Source organism: Euleptes europaea, chromosome 12 (genome assembly GCF_029931775.1).
Source record: "Euleptes europaea isolate rEulEur1 chromosome 12, rEulEur1.hap1, whole genome shotgun sequence".
NCBI lineage: Eukaryota > Metazoa > Chordata > Lepidosauria > Squamata > Sphaerodactylidae > Euleptes > Euleptes europaea.
This window is the reverse complement of record NC_079323.1, coordinates 7,957,522-7,984,596: the sequence shown is the minus strand read 5'-3', so window position 1 is coordinate 7,984,596 and position 27,075 is coordinate 7,957,522. Positions and strand designations below refer to the sequence as shown.

The window sequence follows — 27,075 nt, the reverse complement described above, 5'->3', positions numbered from 1 at the left end:
CAAGAGTTTAGTACCCCATTCCGTAAATCCTTACACACCAGAAAACTGCATTTCTGCATAATTTTGGGCGAGGATTTTACCTTGAGCTCAAAAGCTTGTGGGCCAAACTATATATGCAAATGCATATACTTTATTTCCTCATGGCACATGTGTGGGGGGGAAACCTAGTCTTTCAGGCAGACCTTTTTAAATGAGTTTTTGGAGGGGTTATTAATGAAACTAGCTGGACAATGAAGAAAACTGATAGGAAGAAAGTAGGTTCCTTTTAAAATGTGTTGGAGGTGAGTGTTATGGATACCGTGGTCCGCCAAAAAACAAATTGGTGGATTATAGATCAAATCAAGCCTGAACTGACCCTAGAAGCTAAAATGACTAAACAGGCTGTCGTACTTTGGTCACATCATAAGAAAGCAAGAGTCACTGGAGAAGACAATCATGCTAGGAAAAGTTGAGGGCAGCAGGTAAAGAGATGGATTGACTCTATAAAGGAAGCCACAGCCCTCAGTTTGCAAGACCTGAGCAAGGCTGTTAAGGATAGGGCGTTTCGGAGGACAACGTGGACTTCTCTCTCCAGGAAGGCCCTGCACGCCCACTCCATTCTAGCTTCTAGAATGGTGAAGAGCTGTCTGTTGGGTCGGGCTTTTGCTGGCCTCAGCAAAAGCCAGCAGTCAATGACAGATTGATGCTGCATTGAAGGATATCTGCAGCCATTTGCAGCACTTGCTGATATGTGTTTTTTTTTTCCAGTTGCTCCTAATCCATTTAGTTAGGCTTTTGTTTAAGAACATAAGAAAGCCATGCTGGATCAGACCAAGGTCCATCAAGTCCAGCAGTCTGTTCACACAGTGGCCAAACCAGGGGCTTCTAGGAAGCCCACAAACAAGACAACTGCAGCAGCATTATCCTGACTGTGTTCCCCAGCACCTAATATAATAGGCATGCTCATCTGATCCTGGAGAGAATGGGTATGCATCATGACTAGTATCAATTTTTTACTAGTAGCCATGAATAGCCCTCTCCTCCATGAACATGTCCACTCCCCTCTTCAAGCCTTCCAAGTTGGCAACCACCATCACATCCTGGGGCAGGGAGTTCCACAATTTAACTATGTTTACTTACATACTTTTATTTGTGGGCGTGTGTATGAAGCCCTGAAATTTTTTTTTGTAACATTTGCAAGCCGCTTCAGGGACCTTGCTCGAAAAGGTGGGCGCGAATTTAGGGAAGCAATTAAAAGACCGAGACTTTAACGAAGTTCTGTTGCGTCTTCATTGATCGTACGCGTCAAAAGTTCCTTCCTTGCTGCGTGGCGGGCGGCCTGCTCCTGCCCTCCTTTAAGGGTCTATCAAAGGGTGTCGTTCCACAAGACAGACGGATGAGGAGCGTATCTTGGGTGTACGGACTTTGGGCGGTGGAAATTCTGTGTCTGGCACTGTTCCATGGGTGTGGAGAGGGCAGGGCATGCTGTTTTCCACCCTGGAAATATCTTAGGAACAACTGCGTTTTTCATCTGAAGCCCTTTCCTCTTGAAATTGACTTCACAGCCCAACAGGTTGGCTGGAAGACCATCGTTTCCCACTCGTTCCTCCCTAGTATCTTTTCACAAAAATACCCCCAGGGCTGTAGAGGGGTTTTCTCTTCACTTTCTTTTTCTCTTTTCCTGGATCAGAGGTCACTTCGCTGGCCTGCAGAAGCAAAGGGGAAACTTTGAACCCAGCGCCGCGTTCCTGACATCCGAACGGACCAACGTGAAACTGCATTGAGAGCCGGGGTGGGGGTTAGGGTGTCGGGCCAGGATCTGGGAGATTGAGGTTCGAATCCCCACCCAGCCTGGGAAACCCGCTGGGTGACTTCGGGCCGGTGACAAACTCTCCGCCTAACGTACCTCACAGGGTGGTTGTGAGAATAAAAGGGAGGAGAGGAGAATGAAGTCAGCCAGTTTGGGTCTCCATTGGAGGGAGAGGGGATATAAATGAAGTAAATAAAATAAATAGTTTTAATATTCTAACTGGGGACGTCAGTGTGGAAGAGAGCACCGACTGGAAGGGCGGTGTGGTCCTGGATAAGCTGGGGAAAGTGGATGCTGGCAGTGAGTTGGAGACCTCCACGCAGTTGGGAGAAAAGGGGGTAACAGTAATAAAGGATGGGAGGGATGTAGAGATGCCAGCCTCCGGGTGGGACCTGGGGATCCCCTGGAGTTTCAGCTAATCTCCAGAGTACAGAGATCAGTTCCCCTGGAGAAAATGGATGCTTTGCAGGGAGGGCTTTGTGGCATCTTACCCCATTGAGGTCCCTGTCCTCCCCAGGCTCCATCCCCAAATCTCCAGGAGTTTCCCAACCTGGAACTGGCATCAATCAGAAGCCGCGACCAGCAAAAAAAACCCTGGCACCACCCAGGGCACTAAAAAAAGATGTCGGTGGGTGCCAGGGTGCCCACAGGTACCATGGTGGGGACCCCTGGGCAAAATAAAGTGCAATGTGAGATACTCACCCCGGAGACTGGCGTCGCGGTGACGGGGGGATTTTCCTGGGTCTCCTTCTCCAGCCGCTCTTTGAGCCTCTTTATCTCTTCCCGGTACTCATCCAGCAGCGCCTCTAGCTTCTCCCGCTGGATCCGTTCGTACTCCAGCTGAGCCTGCAACTCGCTGACCGTTCTGTCCGAGACAAAGTGCAGAGGATGCAACTGGGTGGGGCTGCTCCCTTCCACCGTCATCGGAAGGGTCTGTTTTGGGCCAGCTGAACGGTGCTAAGGTGGAAGGGCTGAGCCCCACATCACCCCCACCCTCCCTGTTGAGACAGTGGTCTGAAACTGGAGCCCTACGCCATGACTGTTTGCATTTAATAAACGCCGGGAAGTTCAGAGATCTCCCAGCCTCTTTAGCCTTCTTGCATTTGGCATTTTATTTTATTTTTTTTCCGTTTTTGTTGAGATATAGGTGCGTGCGTGTGCAAAGTGCCATCAAGTCACACAAGAACATAAGAAAAGCCATGCTGGATCCAACCAAGGCCCATCAAGTCCTGCAGTCTGTTCACACAGGGGCCAACCAGGTGCCTCTAGGATGCCCCCAAACAAGACGACTGCAGCAGCATTCTTCTGCAGCAGTCACACACTCTCCGCCTAATCTATCTCACAGGGTTGTTGTGAGGATAAAATGGAGGAGGAGAATAAGAACATAGAACATAAGGCCATAAGAAAAGCCCTGCTGGATCAGACCAAGGCCCATCAAGTCCAGCAGGCTGTTCACACAGGGGCCAACCAGGTGCCTCCAGGAAGCCCACAAACAAGACAACCGCAGCAGCACCATCCTGACTGTGTTCCACAGCACCTAAGATAATGGGCATGCTCCTCTGATCCTGGACAGAATAGGTATGCATCGTGACTAGTATCCCTTTTGACTAGTAGCCATGGATAGCCCTCTCCTCCATGAACATGTCCGCTCCCCTCTTCAAGCCTTCCAAGTCACGGCCGACCAAGTCCGAACCCCAGCAAGGGGCTTTGAAGGCAAGTGAGAAGCAGGCTTGGCGTGCCCAGCCATGATACAAGGACAGCGCCTTGCGCCTTTCGGTCATGTTCTGCTCCCGTCCTGCCACTTAACGTGTTACCTCTGTTTCAAATGACAAAGTGCGGCCGCTCTGAAAGCTACTGAATAGATTGCTGCGGGGATAAGCTCTCTGGAGCCGAAGCGTGCTTCATCAGAAGCATGAAGAGTTGGCCTTTGTTGCAGCGATTCTATAGCGTACAGCCAGATCCGGTGTGAGATTTTTTTTTTTTTTTTTTTTTTTTTGCATGGAGCTTTGAGCTGCTGGGAGAGCGTTAAAAACACAACAGGTTGGGTGGCTCCCACAAGACTCCCGTCCACTAAGTAGGACAGACGAATAGTATCGCCTTGCAAACAAAAAGCAGCCACTAAAGCGATAGTGGGGGTATTTTTTCATGAATCCTCCGGAGCAAGTACAATAGTTTGGTCTACATATTAAGGCTGCCAACCCAGCTCTGGCCAATGCCAGGAGATTTGTGGGGGTGGAGTTGGTGGCGTGGCACCACTTCCCAGTGATGCTAGGAGGAATTTCCCCAATCTCTATGGTCTTTACCGTAGAGCTGGAGGGAAATTCCTAGAGTGTCACCATGTCCGTCATTGCCCCATACAAACACACATGAAATTTTTCTCTTGCAGCTAAAGTTGGCAAGGGCAGGGGACCGAAGGCAGGGCCGGGTGTTTCCTGGTGGCACTGGGCAAATGACAACCCTACTACATAAGCAAAAGAATGAGGTGGTAGCATCAGGGGGGCACAGGGTGGACCACTTCAAACTTCCGCAGGGCCTGTAAAAGCCAGCGTGGTGTAATGGTTAAGAGCGGTGGTTTGGAGCGGTAGAGTCTGATCTGGAGAACCGGGTTTGATTCCCCCACTCCTCCACATGAGTGGTGGACGCTAATCTGGTGAACTGGATTTGTCTCCCCACTCCTACACATGAAGCCAGCTGGGTTACCTTGGACTAGTCACAGCTCTCTTAGAGCTCTCTCAGCCCCACCTACCTCACAGGGTGTCTGTTATGGGGAGGGGAAGGGAAGGTGATTGTAAGCCGGTTTGAGTCTCCCTTGGTAGAGAAAGTCGGCATATAAAAACCAACTCTTCTTCTAAAACAGAACTGTTCCGCCAGGCCCGTGGCTGAGGCCAGCTATGGTTTTCTCTATAATGCTGGCCTCCCTACTTTATCCCATCGTTACTGTACCCACCACTGCTGCTATCTTAGCACGGATTATGTATGATGGCGCATGAAGTTGTGATATCCTGCCTGCAGGCCATACTGTGGCAGTATATCACAACTTCATGCGCCATCCAGTAAATGTGATTTCAAACTTGTTTTGGGTCGTTTTAAACTACTGTTTTAGATGATTTCATATTTACTGTATATTTGGGGTTTACGTGAGCCGCTCTGAGCCTGGCTTTGCTGGGGTAGAGCAGATTATAAGAACAAAAAATAAATAAATACATTTTTAAAAAGTTTAAATAAACCACCTAACGCATCTGGGTGGACTACGGGACTAGAATTTTTACCCCTGGTTTGCTAGCTTTTTAAAGAGGGTTTTGTTTCATATGAGGGTTGTCACCAGCACAAAAGATCGGGCACGTGTAGATACCGAGTGTGACTTTTGAATGGGGCTTCTTAGCCCAACAAGTGTGTGGAAGGTCAGCCTTGGCATAGGACAGCCGGGAGAGGGCAGCAGAGCAGTAAAGATTAAAGCATGGGAATGCCCTGGGTTTCCTTTATGCTTCCCACAGGCCTGTACAAAGGAGGAGTGATTTCCCCCCCTCTCCAGATCTGCAAAAATTAGGGTCTCTTTGTATTCTGTGGTATGCATCCTGGCAGCCTGCCTTTCTAAGGAAGGGCGTTCTGAAGGAAGGGCGATCTTCCTTTGCTTCTCTGACCCAGCATCCCTCTGCGCAGCCTGACTTATTTTGTTTTTCCACAAACGCCTAGCTTTCAACCGAAATTCGGCTGCAAGATCTTCCTCCATTCCCTTCATAAGTAGGGTCGCCAGGTCCCTCTTCGCCCCCCCCCATGGGAGTTTTTTTGGGGTGGAGCCTGAGGAGGGCGGGGTTTGGGGAGGGGACTTCAATGCCATAGAGTCCAATGGCCAAAGCGTCCCTTTTCTCCAGGGAAACTGATCATTATCGACTGGCGATCAGATGTAATAGTGGGAGATCTCCAGCTACTACCCAGAGGTTGAAAAGGGCAAGAGTCCAGTAGCACCTTAAAGACTAACAAAAATATTTTCTGGTAGGGTATGAGCTGTGGCTCACGAAAGCTCATACCCTACCAGAAAATATTTTTGTTAGTCTTTAAGGTGCTACTGGACTCTTGCCCTTTTCTACAACTGCAGACAGACTGACACGGCTACCCACTGTGAATTACCCAGAGGTTGGCAACCCTATTCATAAGACAGAAACAAGTGGCAGAAAAGGCCTTAGGGCCACACTGAGAGCCAGCATGGTGTTGTGGTTCAGAGCGGTGGTTTAGAGCGGTGGACTCTGATCTGGAGAACCGGGTTTGATTCCCCACTCTTCCACATGAGCGGTGGATGCTAATTTGGTGAACTGGGTTGGTTTCCCCACTCCTCCATATGAAGCCAGCTGGGTGACCTTGGGCTAGTCACAGCTCTCTTAGAGCTCTCTCAGCCCCACCTACCTCACAGTTGTGGGACGGGAAGGTGATTGTAAGCCGGTTTGATTCACCCTTAAATGGTAGAGAAAGTCGGCATATAAAAACCAACTCTTCTTCTTCTTCTCGCCCAGAAACCTATTTTCCCCTTGTTAAAAGGTTTCTTTTTGAAAAGCCCAATAGAGAATTTTGTGGAACCCCCCCCCCAAAAAAAGAAAACAAATCTGCAAGCCGAAGGGTCGCCAGGTCCCCCGCAGCATTCCCAGAGATCGCGATGCTTCCTGAAAATTGTCTGGCTGCAACAGAGTTCTTACCTTTCAGTCTCCTTCTCGACTTTCTTCTTCGCTCTGTCTTCGGGGGTGATGCCTCCGAGCTGCCTGAAATTGCTGGTGGCGATTTCCAGAAGCTTCTTCAGCTCTTGTATCTTCTGGAAGGCTCTTTCTGGGAAGGAAAACAGTCGCACTGAGGTTTTGGGACAACCCCTGGGAATTGTCCCCCCACCAAATGTGACGATAGGAACTCCAGAATTTCCAAATGCGCGATGGTTCACTTTTAAACCACGACCAGATATTATTGTCCCTCACAAAAGGCTGGATAACCGTATTTTGTTGCCCCCAGCAAGATACTGTTATCTCCAGACACCCTCCTTGCCAGGATCCATGGTCCCGAGAGCTCCCCCACATCCTTAGGGATATACGCAGGCCAAGGGTGCGTAGAAATCATAGAATCAGAGAGTTGGAAGGGACCACCAGAGTCATCTAGTCCAACCCCCTGCACAATGCAGGAAATTAACAACTACTTCCCCCCACATCCCCAGTGACCCCAACCCTCCCCCTGCCATGCAGGTTCCCACAATCAAAGCACTCCCAACAGATGGCCATCCAGCCTCTGCTTAAAGACCTCCAAAGACAGGGATTCCACCGTCCTCCGAGGCAGTGCATTCCACCATCAAACAGCCCTCACTGTCAGGAAGTTCTTCCTAATGTTCTTCCTAAATGCCATCTTGGATCCAACCAAAGAGTCGGCACCCAGGCTATGTGTAGTTAAGGGCATCTCCCAATTTCCATGAGAAAGGGATCACCCCCTCTAATCTTCTTTCACAGAATCATAGAGTTGGAAGGGACTACTAGGGTCATCTAGTCCAACCCCCTGCATGATGCAGGAAATTCACAACTACCTCCCCCACATACACACCCAGTGACCCCCCTACTCCATGCCCAGAAGGTGGCCAAGATGCCCTCCCTCTCATCATCTGCTTAAGGTCATAGAATCAGCATTGCTGACAGATGGCCATCTAGCCTCTGCTTAAAAACCTCCAGGGAAGGAGAGCTCACCACCTCCTGAGGGAGCCTGTTCCACTGTGGAACCACTGTAATGGTTAGAAAGTTCTCCCTAATGTCTAGACGGAAACTCTTTTGATTTAATTTCAACCCATTGGTTCTGGTCCGACCTTCTGGGGCAACAGAAAACAACTCGGCACCATCCTCTCTATGACAGCCCTTCAAGTACTTGAAGATTGTTATCATATCCCCTCTCAGTCTTCTCCTCTCCAGGCTAAACATACCCAGCACCTTCAACCTTTCCTCATAGGACTTGGTCTCCAGACCCCTCAATGTCAAGGTCTGTGCCATCTCAATCAGGGACATGCTTATACCTTCTAGTTCACCAGACAGACCACGTGATGTCACAGGGATCGGACTCAAGTCCAGGAGCACCGGAAAGGCCAACCAGATTCCCAGGATGTGAGCTTTCATGAGTCAAAGCTTCATCCGACGAAGGGAGCTTTGATTGTTGAAAGCTGATACCCTGGAAATCTGGTTGGGCTTTAAGGTCTTCACATGATGCATTAATAAACTGTGGAACTCCCTGCCCCAGGATGTGGTGATGGCCGCCAACTCTGAAAGCTTTAAGAGGGGAGTGGACATGTTTATGGAGGAGAGGGGTATTCATAGCTCCTAGTCAAAAGGCTACTAGTGATGATGCATAACCATTCTCCCCAGGATCAGAGGAGCATGCCGAATATATTAGGTGCTGTGGAAAACAGGCAGGATAATGCTGCTTTAGTCGTCTTGTTTGTGGGCTTCCTAGAGGCACCTGGTTGGCCAAGATTCGTCAGACAAAGCGGGGGCTTGGCAATTTAACCTAAAATGGAGAATGTTATATTAATCTGAGATTTTTAGCTTATTTATTTATTTATTTAAGAATTATATATCCCATACTTTTAGATACTGTATCTTTTAATCCTACTTTGTATGAATATTTTAATGGCTTTGCCGTATTAATAAATCTGATTCACTGTGTGAACAGACTGCTGGACTTGATGGGCCTTGGTCTGATCCAGCAGGGCTTTTCTTGTGTCCTTATGTTCTTAAGACTCAAATCTTGCTGTTCGACTGCAGACCAACACGGCGACCCCCCCTGAACATCTGATGCTCTCAACTTTGAGCATCCAAAATCTTCATCTCGGTAAATCAGCCGCTGCAGGCATCAGTCTCTCATTTTACTCTTTTGACCAGGAAATATACTAACCGGGCTAGTTGTCAACAGGGCGGTCCATCCACAGACCGTTGCCCAGGGGATTTCCAGCTGCCAGACCAATCCCGTTTATTATCATGTGCATGAAAAGTGCCGTTAAGTCGCAGCCGACTTAAGGTGACCCCAGCAAGGGCCTTTTCCAGGCAGAGGTGGTTTGACATTGCCTTCCTCTGCAAAGCCTTCCTTGGTGGTCTCCCTTCTAAGTACTGACCCTGCTTAGCTTCTGAGATCTGATGAGACCCCTTCCCTCTAGGGTTGCCAGGTCCCTCCTGGCCACTGGTGGGGGATAGGGTTTCCAGACCAAGGCTGGGAAACTCCTGGAGATTTGGGGATGGAGCCTGGGGAGGACAGGGACCTCAGTGGGGTACAATGCCACAGAGTCCTCCCTCCCAAGAATCCACTTTCTCCAGGGGGGAACTGATCTCAGTACTCTGGAGACCAAGCCCTATGAGGAAAAACTGAGGGACTTGGGAATATTGTCGAAGGCTTTCACGGTCAGAGTTCATTGGTTCTTGTAGGTTATCCGGGCTGTGTGACCGTGGTCACACAGCCCGGACTTGGGAATGTTCAGTCTGGAGAAGAAGAGGTTGAGGGGGGGCATAATTGCTCTCTTTAAGTATCTGAAGGGCTGTCACTTAGAGGAGGGCAGGGAGCTGTTCCCGTTGGCAGCAGAGGATAGGACTCGCAATGACGGGTTGAAACTGCAGGCGGAGAGGTACTGGCTGGATATTAGGAAAAGGTTTTTTACAGTGAGGGTTGTTCGACAGTGGAATCAGCTACCTTGGGGGGGGGTGAGCTCCACCTCACTGGCAGCCTTTAAGCAGAGGCTGGACAAGCACTTGTCAGGGATGCTCTAGTCTAGGCTGATCCTACATTCAGCAGGGGGTTGGACAAGATGGCCTGTATGGCCCCTTCCAACTCTACGATTCTATGGAAATGAGCTGTAATTCCCAGGGATCCTCAAGTCCCACCTGGAGGCTGGCATCCCTACTTCCCTCCCATCCTATATTACTGATACCCCCTTTTTTCCCCAACTACGTGGAAGACTCCAACTCACCGCGAGCATCCGCTTTTCCCAGCTTATCCAGGCCCACATCGCTCTTCCAGTCGGTGCTCCCTTCCACGGTGTGTCTTTCGAAGAACCGCTTGTCTTTGGTGTCGATCTCCTCGTCGGAGTCGTTTCCCATTCTGTCTCGCAAAAATTCCACAACAGCCAGCCGGGCAAACCTGCACAGTTCAGATGTTCGTCAGAGCAGGTTGGTGGGCTACAGATGCAAATCCCCCTCCCCAACTGGACCGTTTCAGGCCAGGAGAATGGCACAGGGGGTGGGTGAAGCCCACATGAACTCTTGAACACGTGAAGCTGCCTTCCACTGAATCTGACCCTTGGTCCATCAAAGTCAGTATTGTCTACTCAGACCGGCAGCAGCTCTCCAGGGTCTCAGGCAGAGGTCTTTCGCATCACCTACTTGCCTAATCCCTTTAACTGGAGATGCCGGGAATCAAACCTGGGACCTTCTCCATGCCAAGCAGGTGTTCTGACCCCCCCCCCTAAAAAAAAACAGAAGTGAACACATGAAGCTGCCATACACTGAATCAGACCATTAAGGTCCATCAAAGTCAGTATTGTCTACTCAGACCGGCAGCAGCTCTCCAGGGTCTCAGGCAGAGGTCTTTCGCATCACCTACTTGCCTAATCCCTTTAACTGGAGATGCCGGGAATCAAACCTGGGACCTTCTCCATGCCAAGCAGGTGTTCTGACCCCCCCCCCCTAAAAAAAAACAGAAGTGAACACATGAAGCTGCCATACACTGAATCAGACCATTAAGGTCCATCAAAGTCAGTATTGTCTACTCAGACTGGCAGTGGCTCTCCAGGGTCTCAGGCAGGGGTCTTTCCCATCACCTACATGCCTAGTCTACTTTGGCACAAACTGAATGCAGCAAAATTCAGTCCAAGTTGATCAATCTGGAAAGTGTCTCTGGGATGGTACAGAACCCGCAGCAGAACCACGTCGCCCATTTACCTCTTCGCAACGTCTTTCGGCGTCTCCCCCGCATCATTGGTGATGTTGCAATTCGCTTCTCTGTCCATCAGCCACTCTAACAGGTGCAAATGGCCTTGCCCGGCAGCTGGAGGAAGAAAATGTGTGTGTTAAGTGCCGTCAAGCCGCTTCCAACTCATGGCGACCCTATAAATCAACATCCTCCGAAATGTCCTATCTTTCACAGCCTTGCTCAGATCTTGGAAATTGAGGGCCGTGGCTTCCTTTACTGAGTCAATCCATCTCTTGTTGGGTCTTCCTCTTTTCCTGCTGCCCTCAACTTTTCCCAGCATGACTGTCTTTTCTAGTGACTCTTGTCTTCTCATAATGTGACCAAAGTACAACAGCCTCAGTTTAGTCATTTTAGCTTCTAGGGTCAATTCAGGCTTGATTTGATCTACAACCCACTGATTTGGGTTTTTTTGGCAGTAAGCCCTGAAAAAGGAGTGTCTTTCTTCCTAGAATTTAACTCATCACACTTTCAACTGCAGTCGTGTCTATTAAGAAGACCTCTGGGATATCTAGCAATCCGTCAATAGTAATGGAAGGGAAATAGGTTCAGAACACAGAAATCGGTTCAAAACACTGCCTAAGAAAAATAATAACATGACATTGTATTTAAAGTTCAACTTAATACAGTAATTGGTATAAAATAGTGGAATTTATATTTTTGTTTATAATACTATTATAATACTATAATTTGTTTATAAAACAAATTACTATTTGTTTAGTAATAATCTTTAATATTGATAGACTATATCCAAGTAGTAAATATAACAGGGATCCCAATAATAATGCTTCAGGTGGTTGTTTTACCTTGCTTAGGTTGATGTTTGTCTTTTCTTTTCCCCAATATCCCTTTTCTAATTTTTGCACCCCACATTTTAAAATCTAATAATTTAAAAAAAAAAAAAAACAAACAGATTAGGATCGTAATTGAACATGGAGTTAAGTACGTTTATGGAAGTAATTTTCTTATGCTTTTTTAATTATGTGTTGTGCGTTGGCCTGCATGTTTTGGTGTCTTAAGGAGGAGGAGGAGGAAGAAGAGGAAGAGCTGGTTTTCATACCCCACTTTTCTCTACCACTTAAGGAAGAATCAAACCGGCTTACAATCACTTCCCTTCCCCTCTCCATAACAGGCACCTTGTGAGGCAGGTGGGGCTGAGTGAGCTCTAAGAGAGCTGTGACTAGCCCAAGGTCAGGAGAGAAAGGTTCAGTAGAAAAGCAGTGGTGACAGGAATTGGGGTCTTCCTTACCTTTGTGTAAGAGAGTCGATCCCTTGTTATCCCGTTCATTAATATTGATGACGTGGTTTTCCAGTAATGATCTTATGGTCTCTAGATCCCCTTTGTAGGCGGCCTCATGACCTGGAAAGGTTACATCTAAGTGGAGAAGGAAACAGAAGCAGAGATACTAGAGCAGTGGTTCCCAAACGTTTCGGGCCACTGCCCCGTTGGTTCCACAATCTCAACCCCAGCACCCCCTACCCTACCCTATAAAAAGCATGATTCAAAATAGGGTTTTGCATGACTCACTAAAGAAGATAATAACAACAAAAATTTCAAAACAGTAACAATTAATTGCACATCTATTCAAAAACAAATTAAAACTTTTTAGTTGAAATGTATTCAACAAAACTGATGAACTTGATCCGGCGGCACCAGCTCTTCAAAGTCTGGGGGGGAATTCTGATAGTTTCCACCAGGTTTGCCAGCATGGTGCCATAGCTTGATCTACTGTAAATTAGTGAACAACACAGTTGGAGGGGCCCACCTCTAGAGCCCCCCTGATACCCCCTTGCCTCTTAGTGCCCCCTCCCTACATAATCCCACCCACCCCCCAGGGGGTGATACCACCCACTTTGGGAACCACTGGACTAGACCAAGAGTGCTACAGAATGGAAGCCGAAGCACTCTTCCTGGGCAGAAAGCAGTGTCCTAAGGAGTCCCGTGGTGCAGAGTGGTAAGCTGCAGTACTGCAGTCCAAGCTCTGCTCACGACCCGAGTTCGATCCCAATGGAAGTTGGTTTCAGGTAGCCGGCTCAAGGTTGACTTAGCCTTCCATCCTTCCGAGGTCGGTCAAATGAGTACCCCGCTTGCTGGGGGTAAAAGGAAGATGACTGGGGAAGGCACTGGCAAACCACCCCGTAAACAGTCTGCCTAGAAAACGCCGGGATGTGACGTCACCCCATGGGTCAGGAATGACCCGGTGCTTGCACAGGGGACCTTTACCTTTTACCTAAGGAGCTACGTTTTTCAACTATGGCTCAGTGGTACAGCCTCCGCTTGGCATGCAGAAGGTCCCAGGTTCAATCCTCGGCATCTCCAGTTAAAGGGACTAGGCAGGTAGGTGAAATGAAAGACCCCTGCCTGAGACCCTGGAGAGCAGCTGCCGGTCTGAGTAGACAATACTGACTTTGATGGACCGATGTGTGATTCAGTATAGGCAAACTTCACTTGTGTTCATCTTTAGGAACAGCCTCTGCTTTGCACGCAGAAGGTCCCAGGTTCAATCACCAGCTTCTCCAGTTAAAAAGGACCAGGCAGTAGGTGATGTGAAAAACCTCTGCCTGAGACCTTGGAGAGCTGCTGCCAGTCTGAGTAGACAATACTGACTTTGATGGAGCGAGAAGGGTCTGATGCAGCAGCTTCATGTGTTCATGTGTTCACCCTTGCACCCTTCATAGCCGTGTTGGAAAAGGGAAATTCGGCAGGTACAGCGTGACCTCTGGGTGACCACACTCTCAGGACAGCGTATCAGGGTTCCCCTCCCATGTTCCATTCTCACAACAACCTTGCGAGGTAGGTTAAGCTAAGTGAAGGACTGGCCCAAGGTAACCCGGTGAGCTTCCATGGCAGAGCAAGGACTCGAACCCGGCTATCCTAGATAACCCCGACAGCACTCTGGCTCTCCTGGGAAGGTTGACATCCCTTTGTCCCCCGTGACTCACTTTCCTGCATCTTTGGTTTACCCGCCCCTTTCTGCAGATCGTCGATGTAGTTGACAATGTCTGCTTTGTAAAACCGCTCAGCCAGGTCCCTGGGGGTCTCTCCGTGGTCGTTTCGGGCTTTCAAGGAGTGCAATAAGGTGGGCATTTTGCTCACTACGAACTTAAAGCAGGGCAGGTGCCCCTCCATCGCCGCCATGTGAACTGTGACACAAGAAAGAACGCTTGTCCAACGTTATAAACCAACCAAACGTCCCTAACCCCCCCCCCTGCCCCCAAGATAGCACCAAACTCTTCTTTAACATTTTCAATATTCAGCCTGGACACTTTGGGGGCTGCAATGAATTCCACCCCACCCCCAGAGGAGGAGCAGGAGCAAGAGAAGTAGGAGGTGATATGATAACCATCTTCAAGTCCTTGAAGGGCCGTCCTATAGAGGAGGGTGCCGAGTTGTTTTCTGATGCCCCAGAAGGCCGAACCAGAACCAACGGGTTGAAATTAAATCAAAAGAGTTTCCGTCTAGACATTAGGAAGAACCTTCTAACAGTTAGAGCGGTTCCTCAGGGGAACAGGCTTCCTCGGGAGGTGGGGAGCTCTCCTTCCTGGAGGTTTTTAAGCAAAGGCTAAATGGCCATCTGTCAGCAATGCTGATTCTATGACCTTAAGCCCGTGTTGGCGAACCTATGGCACGCGTGCCCGACCTGGCACGCGTAGCCCTCTCTGCCGGCACGCGGGTAAGTGGCTCGGGACGGGACCGAAAGTCCAGGCGGGCGAGGCAGCGACGGATGGAAGCGGTGGAGAGAGAGCCAGCCCGCTTCCCGAGGGACGGGGCGAGGAACCGGCAAGCCAGCAGCCAGGAAAAGACGGAGCGCAGAGACGCGGCGGCGCGCTGCCGCACCCCAGCTGTAGCCCCGCCGCTCGGTCGCGCCTGCGCCAGTCAGAGGACTTGGCTGGGGGCGTGGGGAGGAGGGCAGGATGTTTCAGCCCTCCCTCTAGTCCCGCCCCCAAGACCTTATTAGGGCTGAAACATCCTGCCCTCCTCCCCACGCCCCCAGCCAAGTCCTCTGACTGGCGCAGGCGCGACCGAGCGGCGGGGCTACAGCTGGGGTGCGGCAGCGCGCCGCCGCGTCTCTGCGCTCCGTCTTTTCCTGGCTGCTGGCTTGCCGGTTCCTCGCCCCGTCCCTCGGGAAGCGGGCTGGCTCTCTCTCCACCGCTTCCATCCGTCGCTGCCTCGCCCGCCTGGACTTTCGGTCCCGTCCCGAGCCACTTACCCGCTTGCCGGCAGAGGAGGCTCCACCCCCACCAAAGGTCGACCACGAAGCCTCTCCTCACCGCCCCATTTCTGGTTTATTCCCCCCACACACACACACACAAGAGAGGTGGTGTGTGAGGTAAAGCACCACCCTCCCCCTCCCCTCACAGCGCGGCGGGGTTTTGAATGCGCGCTCGAGGGCCGGCAGCGCCAAGGCGGGCGGCGAGGAGGAGGTCGGGGCTCGGGGTGGGGGGTGGGGGGTGGGGAAAGCAATGTTTGATTCAAAACTCTGCATGGGGGGTTATTGGCCATTTATGAATGGGAGGTTTTGCATTGGATTTGCCATTCAGATGCACATTTTCCCCATCCAGATCCTCAGAACTCAACAATAAGCCCCCTTGCAGAGTTTTTTTTCAGACGGAACCCTCTGAATATAGAGCAGGTTTTGCTTCATATATTTGCCTTAGGGTTGCCAGGTGTCTCTCCCCCAATCATTTACCTCTTTCCCTGATGGTTCAGTTACAAATATCAAGTTTCACTTTGAAGAAGAGTTGGTTTTTATATGCCGACTTTCTCCACCACTTAAGGAAGAATCAAACCGGCTTTCAATCACCTTCCCCTCCCCACAACAGATACCCTGGCCATTTATGCATGGTCAGTTTTGATGTTCACTAAAAGCTCTTTTTTAAAATGCGAATTTAAAACTGCCTATTCACGGTCTCGAAGCAAAAGGAGAAATTCCACCCCTCCCACTCGCTTGCTCCTTTGTTCCTGTTTGCATAACCATTAGCATGTGCATAGCTAACCCGCCACTGTTATTTTGCATGGTTCCTTCAGGGGGATTCTTCAGGTTAAATTGCCGTGTTGGCACTTTGCGATATATAAGAGGGTTTGGGGTTGCAGTTTGGGCACTCAGTCTCTAAAAGGTTCGCCATCACTGCCTTAAGCAGATGATGAGAGGGAGGGCATCTTGGCCATCTTCTGGGCACTGGGGGTATGTGTCGGGGAGGTAGTTGTGAATTTCCTGCATTGTGCAGGGGGTTGGACTAGATGACCCTGGTGGTCCCTTCCAACTCTATGATTCTAAGATCTCTCTCAGCCCCACCTACCTCACAGGGTGTCTGTTGTGGGGAGAGGAGGGGGAGGCAATTGTAAACCAGAAGTGACCTCAGCCCCAAAAACTTCCCACCGGAGGACAGGGAGCCCTGGCAACCCTACTCCCCACCCAGCTCTGTTATGAAGGGCCTTTTCCCTATGGTACCCGGAAAATTCCCGTTGTTGTCTGCATCATCTAGGGAGGCCCCCCAGCGAACCAAAAGCTGCAGGCAGCCGAGGCGGCCGTGGAAGGCGGCGTTGTGTGCGGGCTTCCAGTCGTTCCTATCGGAAACATTTACGTCCTGTTTCAAGAAGAAAAGAAGTGGAGAAAAAGGATTTAAACATGGGGCTTTCATGGAGTACTGAACAGTAGCTGGTTTGTGCTCAGGGTCTAGAGACTGTTCTCAGAGAGGACCGGGTAGGGTAAAGTTTGTCTCGCACAGCAAATATTTTTGAACAATTGCATCCCACAGCTCCAAATCCTGACCCAGGAGAACCCAGATTGCGCAATATTATGGTTGACAGGTCCTTCTTTGCCTCCGGCGGGAAGTTTTTGGGTTGGAGCCTGAGGAGGGCGGGGTTTGGGGAGGGGAGGGAATTTAATGTCATAGAGTCCAATTGCCAAGGTGGCCATTTTCTCCAGGGGAACTGATCTCTATCGGCTGGAGATCAGTTGTAATAGCGGGAGAGCCCCAGCTACTACCTGGCGGTTGTCAACCCTATCTGGAGATTGGTTCTTGTAGGTTATCCGGGCTGTGTAACCGTGGTCTTGGAATTTTCTTTCCTGACATTTCGCCAGCAACTGTGGCAGGCATCTTCAGAGTAGCAACACTGAAGGACAGTGTCTCTCAGTGTCAAGGGTGTAGGAAGAGTAATATATAGTCAGAAAGGGGTTGGGTTTGAGCTGAGTATTGTCCTGCAAAAGTATTGTCCTGTAAGTATCAAGATAATGTGCTAATGAGGGTATGGTATGGTACATACTTACAGGACAATACTCTGAAGATGCCTGCCACAGTTGCTGGTGAAACGTCAGGAAAGAAAATTCCAAGACCACGGTTACACAGCCCGGATAACCTACAAGAACCAATGAACTCTGACCGTGAAAGCCTTCGACAATACCTATCTGGAGAGATCAACTGTAATAGTGGGAGATCTCCAAAGCTTGACATCTTGGCAGAAGTCTAGTTACATGAAAATCCTAGCAGCCCACATCCAGCTTAACTCCTCAATCCAGTTGTTTTCATAAGGAGCTATAAGGATACAATGGAAACATGCCAAGTCTCAAGCGAGAGCGGTTAGGAAGGCAGGATTTCTCTCACCGCCCCACTCCGGAGGATGGTTTGCAAGGTGTACGAGTGTCCGTGAGTCGCGGCTAGATGTGCCGGAGTACACCCTCGGTTATCCTGGGCTCCGAGGTCGACGTTATCGAGGAGAAGAGCCTGTTAACATACAAACCAAAAACCCTAGGATTAACTTCCAGGTACTAGGGGGAGATCTCCTGCTATTACAAGTGATCTCCAGCCGACAGAGTATCAGTTCACCTGGAGAAAATAGCCACTTTGGCCATTGGACTCTATGGCATCGAACTCCCTCCTCCTCCCCAAGCCCTGCCCTCCTCAGCCTCCACCCCAAAAACCTCCCGCCAATGGCGAAAAGGGACCTGGCAGCCCTGCCTAGGCTCGGAATTAGGGCATGGAAATATTGTCATGCCCTAGTTCAGTGATCTCCAACATGGTTCCCACAAACGGGCTTCCTTTCCTATCACTAGTTCGCTTTCTTTGTCCAAGCATCTCTCCCCCAGGGAAAATACGGAAGTGATGGCAGTCAGCTCCAAGAATCACTGGAGACTCTTTGGTAAAATCATCAATATTCCCCTAACCCCACTGGGGGCTTGGCAACCCATTAACGTACCAGAGGGTGCTTCAGGAAGAGTTTAGGGGCATCCCCTTTGTGTCTGCAGGGAACCCCCATTCAGAAACAGGCTGCATTCGTTCTAGTAAGATGTTTGCTTTACGACCTCCCAATATTTCATCGTTGGCCCCGCTACCCACCATGGCAGCCATTTTCGGCCGGCTCCCGCTGCCTTTAAAACCGAACGCTTTACCTGCATGCACGCATCCTGACCTCGGATCGCAGCGAGATGAGCCGCGCTCCAGCCTCTTACGGTCACGTCTGTCCTGTCAGCTCCGTGCCAGAGGAGCCACTGAAGACACTGTCCGACAAAAGACAATCACTCCGGCGCTTTTCCACAACTAATACTGAACTCACATAGACTGGCTACTCATACAATAATACAGCATTTTATTAACAATCCAAAATAGTGAAATCTAAACACACCCGTGAGTCCTATATGTGCTATGCAAATGAAACTAACACACTAAAACATAGAGAACCTATGCAAACAAAGTATCCAACAATGGCTGATTGCCTATTATCAATGTCCTTAGTTGTAATAAAAATAATGAGGTGTAGTCTCATCTGAAGAGTCCATGTGTGAGAAACATACATTGATGAGAAGGTGCAGAAAAGAGCAACCAAAATGATCAGGGGACTAGAGCAACTGCCCCATGAGGAGCGGTTAAAACGCTTAGGGCTGCTTAGCTTGGAAAGAAGGAGGCTGAGGGGAGACACGATAGAGGTCTATAAAATTATGCATGGCTTGGAGAGAGTGGACAGGGAGAGGCTTTTCTCCCTCTCCCATAATACTAGAACGTGGGGTCATCTGCTGAAGCTGGAGGGGGAGAGATTCAAAACACATAAAAAGAAGTATTTCTTCACACAACGCATAGTTAAATTGTGGAACTCCCTGCCCCAGTAGGTGGTGATTGATGGCTGCCAACTTGGAAGGCTTGAAGAGGGGAGTGGACATGTTCATGGACGAGAGGGCTATTCATGGCTACTAGTAAGAATGGATACTAGTCATGATGCACACCTATTCTCTCAAGTATCAGAGGAGCATGCCTATTATATTGGGTGCTGTGAAACACAGTCAGGATGCTGCTGCTGCAGTCGTCTTGTTTGTGGGCTTCCTAGAGGCACCTGGTTGGCCACTGTGTGAACAGACTGCTGGACTTGATGGGCCTTGGTCTGATCCAGCAGGGCTTTTCTTATGTTCTTATGTTCTCCTCAGACTCCACCCGCAAAATCTCCAGGTATTTCCCAACCTGGAGCTAGCAACCCGCCCGCTCCTAACTGTTCTCCATCTCTCTTACCTCCAGACTTCCCGAATGCGCAGCCCAGTGCAAGGGTGTAAACTTGTGGATCGGGTCCACCTCATTGATGCTGGCTCCAGCATTTACCAGGTCCTCAAGTTGTCGGACATTCCCAGTTCTTACCGCCTTATGGATGCTTTGGAACCTCGGCTTCTTCTTGAGATCTGTGGGAGAAAGGTAGGCCAGCTCTGAGAAGGCACGAATCTGCCACCCAGGGGTGGTGCATAGCTGGAGCAGGGAGCCACCCGGTCAAAAGCAGGGCCCACCCATCAGGTACTTGCAGCAAATAAATCTCCAGGAATCCCTGGAGATTTGGGGAGTGGAGGGTGGGATGTGGGGAAGGGAGGGACCTCAGCAAGGTATAAATGAAACAGATCCCACCCTCTAAAGCAGCCGTTTTCTCCAGGGGAACTGATCTTCCTCCTTCCATTTTTTCTTTCTTCCTCCTGTGTGCTGGACCATTGTAGGGTCGCCAGCCTCCAGGTGGTGGCTGGAGGTCTCCCACTATTATGCATTTTGATTCAGCTGAGCTGAGCTGGGAACTACAGGCAGGGGTGAGTTTAAACTTTGCCTTTTTTTAAACGCTGGGAAGTCTAAATAAACTGAGAATTTAATTGAGGTTTGCTGGGAGAGGGTTGTGATTGTTGTGCCAGTGGGTGATTGAGGTTGATTGCTGCCTGAAAGCTTGATTGTTACCTTGTTAAGTGGGGTTGTTGTGATTGGAGCTTGTGTGTGAGAGATGGGGGCTGTGAGCATTTGAATTCCAAGGCTCCTGCTCTTAGCCTGTGGATCGTGACTGGGGATCTGTAGGGTGAGTATAAAATCTTGTTATCTTGGCAGAGTAACTCTCTCCATCCAGTTGGAGTACCGAGCAACTTGAATGTCTATGTGAATTAGCAGCAGATAGCTGCAGGGCAAGGAACTTCGGTACTCAGTTCTTATTTGGTACAGGAAGAGTGCAAGAGAGTAAAGGGCAGGGTTACAACACCAAAGAATAATATAATAATTAATAAATAAATAAAATACCAGTTATGAAGGTAGAAAGCCAGCAGGGGTCGGGGGGCTATCCAGTGTGCTGCATGGAGTGTCACATGTATGATTATCTGCCTGCTGGACAGAAGTCAGGGGGGGTGCTCGGTGCAGGGAGCTCCTGGCTCTCAGGAAGCGAGTTCACTTCCTTGAGGCCAAGGTAGCTCAACTGGATGAGATCAATTCACCTGGAGAAAATGGCCGTTTTGGAAGGTGGACTCTGTGGCATTATACCCCATTCAAGTCTCTCCCCTCCCTAAACTACACCCACCTCAGGCTCCACCCCAAAATCTCCAGTTATTTCCCAACCCGGCAACCCTACTGAGTCCCCCGAAAGCCAGGAGTGGGATTTGACAGACCTCCTGGGGCAAGGAGTTCCACAGTTTTGTGAACTGTTTTGATGAAATCGCTCAAGATATAGGGTTGCCAATTCTGGGATGGGAAATTCCTGGAGATCTGCGGGTGCAGCCTCGGGAGTGCTGGGCTTGGGGATCCCAGTGGGGTACAGTGCCATACAGTCCACCCTCCAAAGCAGCCATTTTCTCCAGAGGGCGTGATCTCCGCCCTCTAGAGACCCGTATTAATTCTGGGAGGTCTCCAGGCCTCACCTGGAGGTTGGCAACCATGCTCAGGAAGTAAGAGGCACTTGCCCTATTCAGTCCCTATTCAATGCCGAATCACGTAGCAATTCGAAGTGAGATCGAATGTGAACGGTCAATCTCATTTATTTCAAAATTTATTCCGTCGCTTTAAAAATCATGTATCCTCCTCCATATGGGAAGGTACTCTGCATATGCTCAGAGGCATTCCCCTTGAAGTCGTGACAGAATCTCTGGGTACAGAATCGGGTTGCCAACCTCCAGGTTGTGGCTGGCGATCTCCCGCTATTCCAACTGATCTCCAGGCCCTCCACTCCCCAAGCCCCACCCTCCTCAAACTCCGCCCCCCAAATCTCCAGGTGTTTCCCAACCCGAAGCTGGCAACCCTAGGACAGAAAGGGGGCAACCCTATATAGGGAAGGCATGGGGAGTCTTGGTAGGAAGAAAGAAAACTAGCCATGCTGTTAGGGTTACCAGCTCCAGGTTGGGAAATACCTGGAGATTTCTGGGGCGGAGCCTGAAGTGGGCGGGGTTTGGGGAGGGGAAGGCCTTCAATGCCATAGAGTCCAATGGCCAAAAGATCTGGAGATCTGTAATAGCAGATCTCCACCTAGTACCTGGAGGTTGGCAACCCTACATGCTGTGCGGGCTGTAGCAGTTGTAATAGCAGGAGATCTCCAGCTAATACCTGGAGGCTAGGGTTGCCAACCTCCAGATGGTAGCTGGAGAGCTCTTGCTATGACAACTGATCTCCAGCCGATAGAGATCAGTGGCCGCTTTGGCCATTGGACTCTATGGCATTGAAGTCCCTCCCTTCCCCAAACCCCGCCCTCCTCGGGCTCCACCCCAAAAACCTCCCGCCAGTGGCGAAGAGGGACCTGGCAACCCTCCTGGAGGTTGGCAACCCTACATGCTGCGTGGGCTGGAGATCAGTTGTAATAGCAGGAGATCTCCAGCTAGTGCCTGGAGGTTACTATAATAAATGGCAGCCTGTGGCTTCAAAGATAATCTAATGCGAAATATACCAACTGGAAAAGAAAACAGTATTATAGAATATAATAATTCTATTTTTTGGGAAATCCAAAACACAACATATATTTTTGAATATAATATTATAGAATATAATATTATAGAACAGTATTAGTATTATAGAATAGAATAGTATTATAGAATGTAATAATTCTATTTTTTGGAAAATCCAAAACACAACATATATTTTTGAATATAATATTATAGAATATAATATTATAGAACAGTATTAGTATTATAGAATAGTATTATAGAATATAATAATTCTATTTTTTGGAAAACCCAAAACACAACATATATTTTTGAATATAATATTATAGAATATAATATTATAGAACAGTATTAGTATTATAGAATAGAATAGTATTATAGAATATAATAATTCTATTTTTTTGGAAAATCCAAAACACAACATATATTTTTGAATATAATATAGAATATAATATTATAGAACAGTATTAGTATTATAGAATAGAATAGTATTATAGAATATAATAATTCTATTTTTTGAAAAACCCAAAACACAACATATATTTTTGAATATAATATTATAGAATATAATATTATAGAACAGTATTAGTATTATAGAATAGAATAGTATTATAGAATATAATAATTCTATTTTTTGGAAAACCCAAAACACAACATATATTTTTGAATATATGTCGTGTTTTGGATTTTCCAAAAAAAATAGAATTATTATATTCTATAATACTGTTTTCTTTTCCAGTTGGTCTATTTCACATTATATTATCTTTGAAGCCACGGCCTGCCATTTATTATAGTCTCTACCTTTTCCAGCATAGGTATTTTCTTCCTCCAGTGCCTGGAGGTTGGCAACCCTGCCTGCCGTGTGGCCTGCGGCAGCTGCCTATAAACCCCCCCCCCCCCAAAGAATCCCACATCTGTAGGAAGAGCCTAAAGCTGGCCTCACCGGTTGGGGCTGCAGCAGCCGGCATGATGCTTGGGGTGAGAGCTGCCCTCTTCTTCCCCTGCAGTTGCTGCAGGAGGGTTGCTATGGAGACGGTGTACACAACCTGTGCGGCTCTTTTCCGGAACTGGGACTGGAAGGGGGAGTTGGGGGGGGGGCGCTGGAATCTGATGCCTGCAAACTGGGATGCCCACCAATGCAGCCTCCCCTAATGCTAGAACTGACAGCGTTGATAAATCAGACTGATAACGTACAATTTTTTGGGGGGGGAATGGGAGGCGTGGAGAATTTACTGTGAAAAGCAATTCGTAACAGGTTCATTGAAAGCACTGGTTCCCAACCGGGGGAACTAAATTAAGGTCCGCAAAACAAAGTTATAAACCCATAATAAATTAATATTTTCAATTAAAAGTTCTCTATTATAAAAATAGATATTCAAATATTATTCTAAGTTTAATGTTTAACTAACAGTTATGATTAAAGTTTATTTTCAAATTCTCGGAATTTTTATTTTGAACCTTGGGGTCCCTGCACCGAACAAAAAGGTCCTAGTGGTCCCTGGTCAAAAAAAGGTTGAGAACCACTGATTTAAAGGATAGTCTTTGGTTTAATCTCTTATATACACTTTGTACTATGGCTGCATTAAGGTCGATAGTTAACATATTTTCACCAAGATAAGATACCTATATTTTAATCAAATAATATGAGGATTAATTCTGTTAGCAAAAGTATATACAATTTACTGTCGAAGGCTTTCGCGGTCAGAGTTCATTGGTTCTTGTGGGTTATCCGGGCTGTGTGACCGTGGTCTTGGTATTTTCTTTCCTGACGTTTCGCCAGCAGCTGTGGCCGGCATCTTCAGAGGAGTAGCACTGAAGGACAGTGTCTCGATATACAATTTATTTGTAGATGGAAGGGAGTGAGGGGGAAGTCATTTTAAGTTTAAATCACTATGTTTAATAATTTGATACTTTTGTATTAATTTTTAATAATGGATGATGATTTATATGTTGATATTTTAAATGAAGAAAATAATTTAAAAAAATTAATTAAAAAAATGCAGCCTCCCTTGAGGAGACGACTGAGGAAAGGGGCGGAGTCGATTGGCTGCCCCCTTCCCTCAAACGTGCAGAAACAAACAAGCCCTGGAAGGTCTAGGGAGCATTGCATGGCCCCCTAGCATCAGGGTTGCCAGCGCCAGGTTGGGAAATGCCTGGAGATTTTGGGGGCGGGGCCTGAGGAGGGCGGGGCTTGGGGAGGGGGAGGGACTCCAATGAAGAGTTGCCAGCTCCAGGTTGGGAAATACTGGGAGATTTTGGGGGCGGAGCCTGAGAAGGGCAGGGTTTGGGGAGGAGAGGGACTTCAATACCATAAAGTCCAATGGCCAAAGGGGCCATTTTCTCCAGGGGAACTGATCTCTATCAGCTGGAGATCAGTTGTAATAGCGGGAGATCTCCAGCCACCACCTGGAGGTTGGCAACCCCACTCCAATGCCAAAGTGGCCCTTTTTCTTTAGGTGAACGGATCTCTATCAGCTGGAGATCAGCTGTAATAGCAGGAGATCTCCAGCTAGTGCTTGGAAGTTGGCAACCCTACCTGGCATAGGGTTGTCAACCTCCAGGTGGTTGAACCTGGACAGTAATGAGACTAGTAAATGAAAAGACCTGAGTTCAAATTCCCACACTATCTTCATGTCTGGATGGACTTGGGTGAAGGTTGCCAATGCCAGGTTGGGAGATTCCTGGAGCCATGGGAGGGACCTCAGCAGCGCCAATGGTTTTTTCCCCAAGTTTTATCCTACCCTAGCTCTAAGAAGCTTGAGGCAGCTTAACACAAGTTCTCCCTCATTTCATCCTAACAAGGCTGTAGGTATGTTAGGCTGATGGTCACTGAGCCAGAGGCTCAGTGGTAGAGCATCTGCTTGGCATGGAGAAGGTCCCAGGTTCAATCCCTGGCATCTCCAGTTAAAGGGACTAGGCAAGTGGGTGATGTGAAAGACCTCTGCCTGAGACCCTGGAGAGCTGCTGCCGGTCGGAGTGGACAATACTGACTTTGATGGACCAAAGGTCTGATTTAGTATAAGGCAGCTTAATGTGTTCATGAGCCACATGGCCAAGTGGCTATTTCCAAAAGTCTTCCAGGCCCACGTCTGATACTCTAGATCTCATATTTTCCTTGCCAAATATTTGAAATCTGTGAAAAGGTGGGTTTTCCTAACCTATGTGACCACCACTCTTTGCAAATTTGTAAATATGTGGTTGGATCCTGTGATCCGCAGCTTCAACGACCATAGGTTACTAGCCATCTTCCAAGTATCTGAAGGGCTGTCATACAGAGGATGGTGCGGAGTTGTTTTCTGTTGCCCCAGATGAACCAACAGGTTGCAATTAAATAAAGAGAGTTTTCGGCTAAACGTTAGGAAGAACTTCTTGACAGAGCAGTTCCTTGGTGGAACAGGCTTCCTCGGGAGGTGGTAGGCTCTCCTTCTTTGGAAGTTTTTAAGCAGAGGCTAGATGGCCATCTGACAGCAAGGCTGATTCTGTGAATTTAGGCAGATTGCAAGAGGGAGGGAAGGGATGAGTCAGTGCTTGGCTCTCATGGCCCTTTTTTACATGTCCAGGGTAATGCCGATGGACACTCTGGGATCCTGGAGGTTTTTTTGCCTTCCTCAGGGAATAGATCAGGGGCCAGTGCGGGGGGAGGTATTTGTGAATTTCCTGCATTGTGCAGGGGGTTGGACTAGATGACCCTTGAGGCACCTTCCAGCTCTGTTTCTATCTCCCCCCCCCCCAAAAAAAAAATTCCAATCCTGGAATTTTTATTCCCAGGGTTGAGGGACTTGTTTGTACTAGTAGCCACACAAGATGACAGTGCAATAGAGAAAGGTCAGGGGGCAAATTACCTTTTTTCTTTCTCTTTCCAAAAGATGTAAAATGGATGGGCAATCTTATCCCCTTCCTCCTCCCCTCTATGGCTCCTCTGCCATACGGTACATGGGAATAAACATTTGCAGGATCAGAAATGGTTCTGGAAGTTGGGAGATGCTAGACCATCAGTGCTTTTTGCTGGCAGTTTGCAGGATGCAAGCCATGAGTTTTTAGGTGCCAGCCATTAGGATTGGGAAGGTATATGTGGCAAGATGCCTCAATTGCACCGCCCAGAAAAGGCTGCATCGAAAACTCTCACATGGTTAGCTACTGCCAGGATAAAGCATTGCCCAAGCGTGAATATTTCTAAAAGAACATAAGAAAAGCCCTGCTGGATCAGGCCAAGGCCCATCAAGTCCAGCAGTCTGTTCACACTGTAGCCAACCTGGTGCCTCTAGGAAGCTCACGAGGAAGGCGACTGCAACAGCACCATCCTGCCTGTGTTCCACAGCACCAAATATAATAGGACATGCTCCTCTAATCCTGGAGAGAATAGGTATGCATCATGACTAGTATTCATTTTGACTAGTAGCCATGGATAGCCCTCTCCTCCATGAACATGTCCACTTCCCTCTTAAAGCCATCACATCCTGTACAAGACCCACGTAGAAAGATTTGAAAATACACTCTTCTTCTGCTACATGTGGGTAATTTCACCACCAATCATTTGCGCAAATGAAAAGGAACCAACTTCAATAAGCTTGCAAGTACTGAATTCTCGCTTTCCGCTCCCAGTAAGTTGGGGTAACAAGGACGCATTAGTTTCCAGTCCCTGGTTTAGGCGCCAATGCCATGCTTCCCAAAAACAACCCTTGAAATAACGAGATTCAGACACAGGTAATATGCTTCACTCTAGTTTATTACACGAAATAAATATTAACATCTCATGGTAATCCCTTTACCATCTAGGCCCAAGCTATAAACCAACAAAAACGTTAAACCAACGTTGCAGAATCTTACATTTTTCTCCTCTGTAAAACTGAAAGAAAATTCCTTAAGTTCTCAAGTGTTTGGCTAGAGGGGAAGGAAAAAGTAGTAATTAAGAAAAGTGGATTCAGAACGCAGCTCCAGGTATAGCCTGGGGCTTTTCACTGTAAACCTTTGGCACGGATCCAAAGTCAAGCGCCCATCGCTTTGTTATATATGCTTCCTAGCCTTCTTTTTAAGAATCTGGTTATGAATGCAGGTTACGAAAACACCAAGCCACCGTTTGCAAGAACTTCTTCTGGAACAGCAATGCTCTCTTTAACTTTCCTATGAATTCAAAAAAGTCCGTCTTCTTGTCTCCTCTGAGAATCCTATTTAAGG

At 48.3% G+C, this 27,075-nt stretch overlaps 1 protein-coding gene across 1 annotated transcript; it reads right to left on the bottom strand.

Moving 5' to 3' along the window:
- Positions 1 to 1,589: 1,589 nt before the first annotated feature.
- ANKRD42 (ankyrin repeat domain 42) lies at positions 1,590 to 22,868 on the bottom strand. The gene is made up of 12 exons (XM_056858842.1): positions 22,844 to 22,868; positions 19,253 to 19,416; positions 18,145 to 18,252; positions 17,360 to 17,479; positions 16,207 to 16,342; positions 13,697 to 13,897; positions 12,003 to 12,128; positions 10,726 to 10,831; positions 9,756 to 9,925; positions 6,478 to 6,604; positions 2,492 to 2,654; positions 1,590 to 1,685 (listed from the first exon to the last, which is right to left on the bottom strand). The coding sequence occupies exons 1-12, from the start codon at positions 22,866 to 22,868 to the stop codon at positions 1,590 to 1,592; spliced, it is 1,542 nt and encodes a 513-aa protein (XP_056714820.1).
- Positions 22,869 to 27,075: the final 4,207 nt, after the last annotated feature.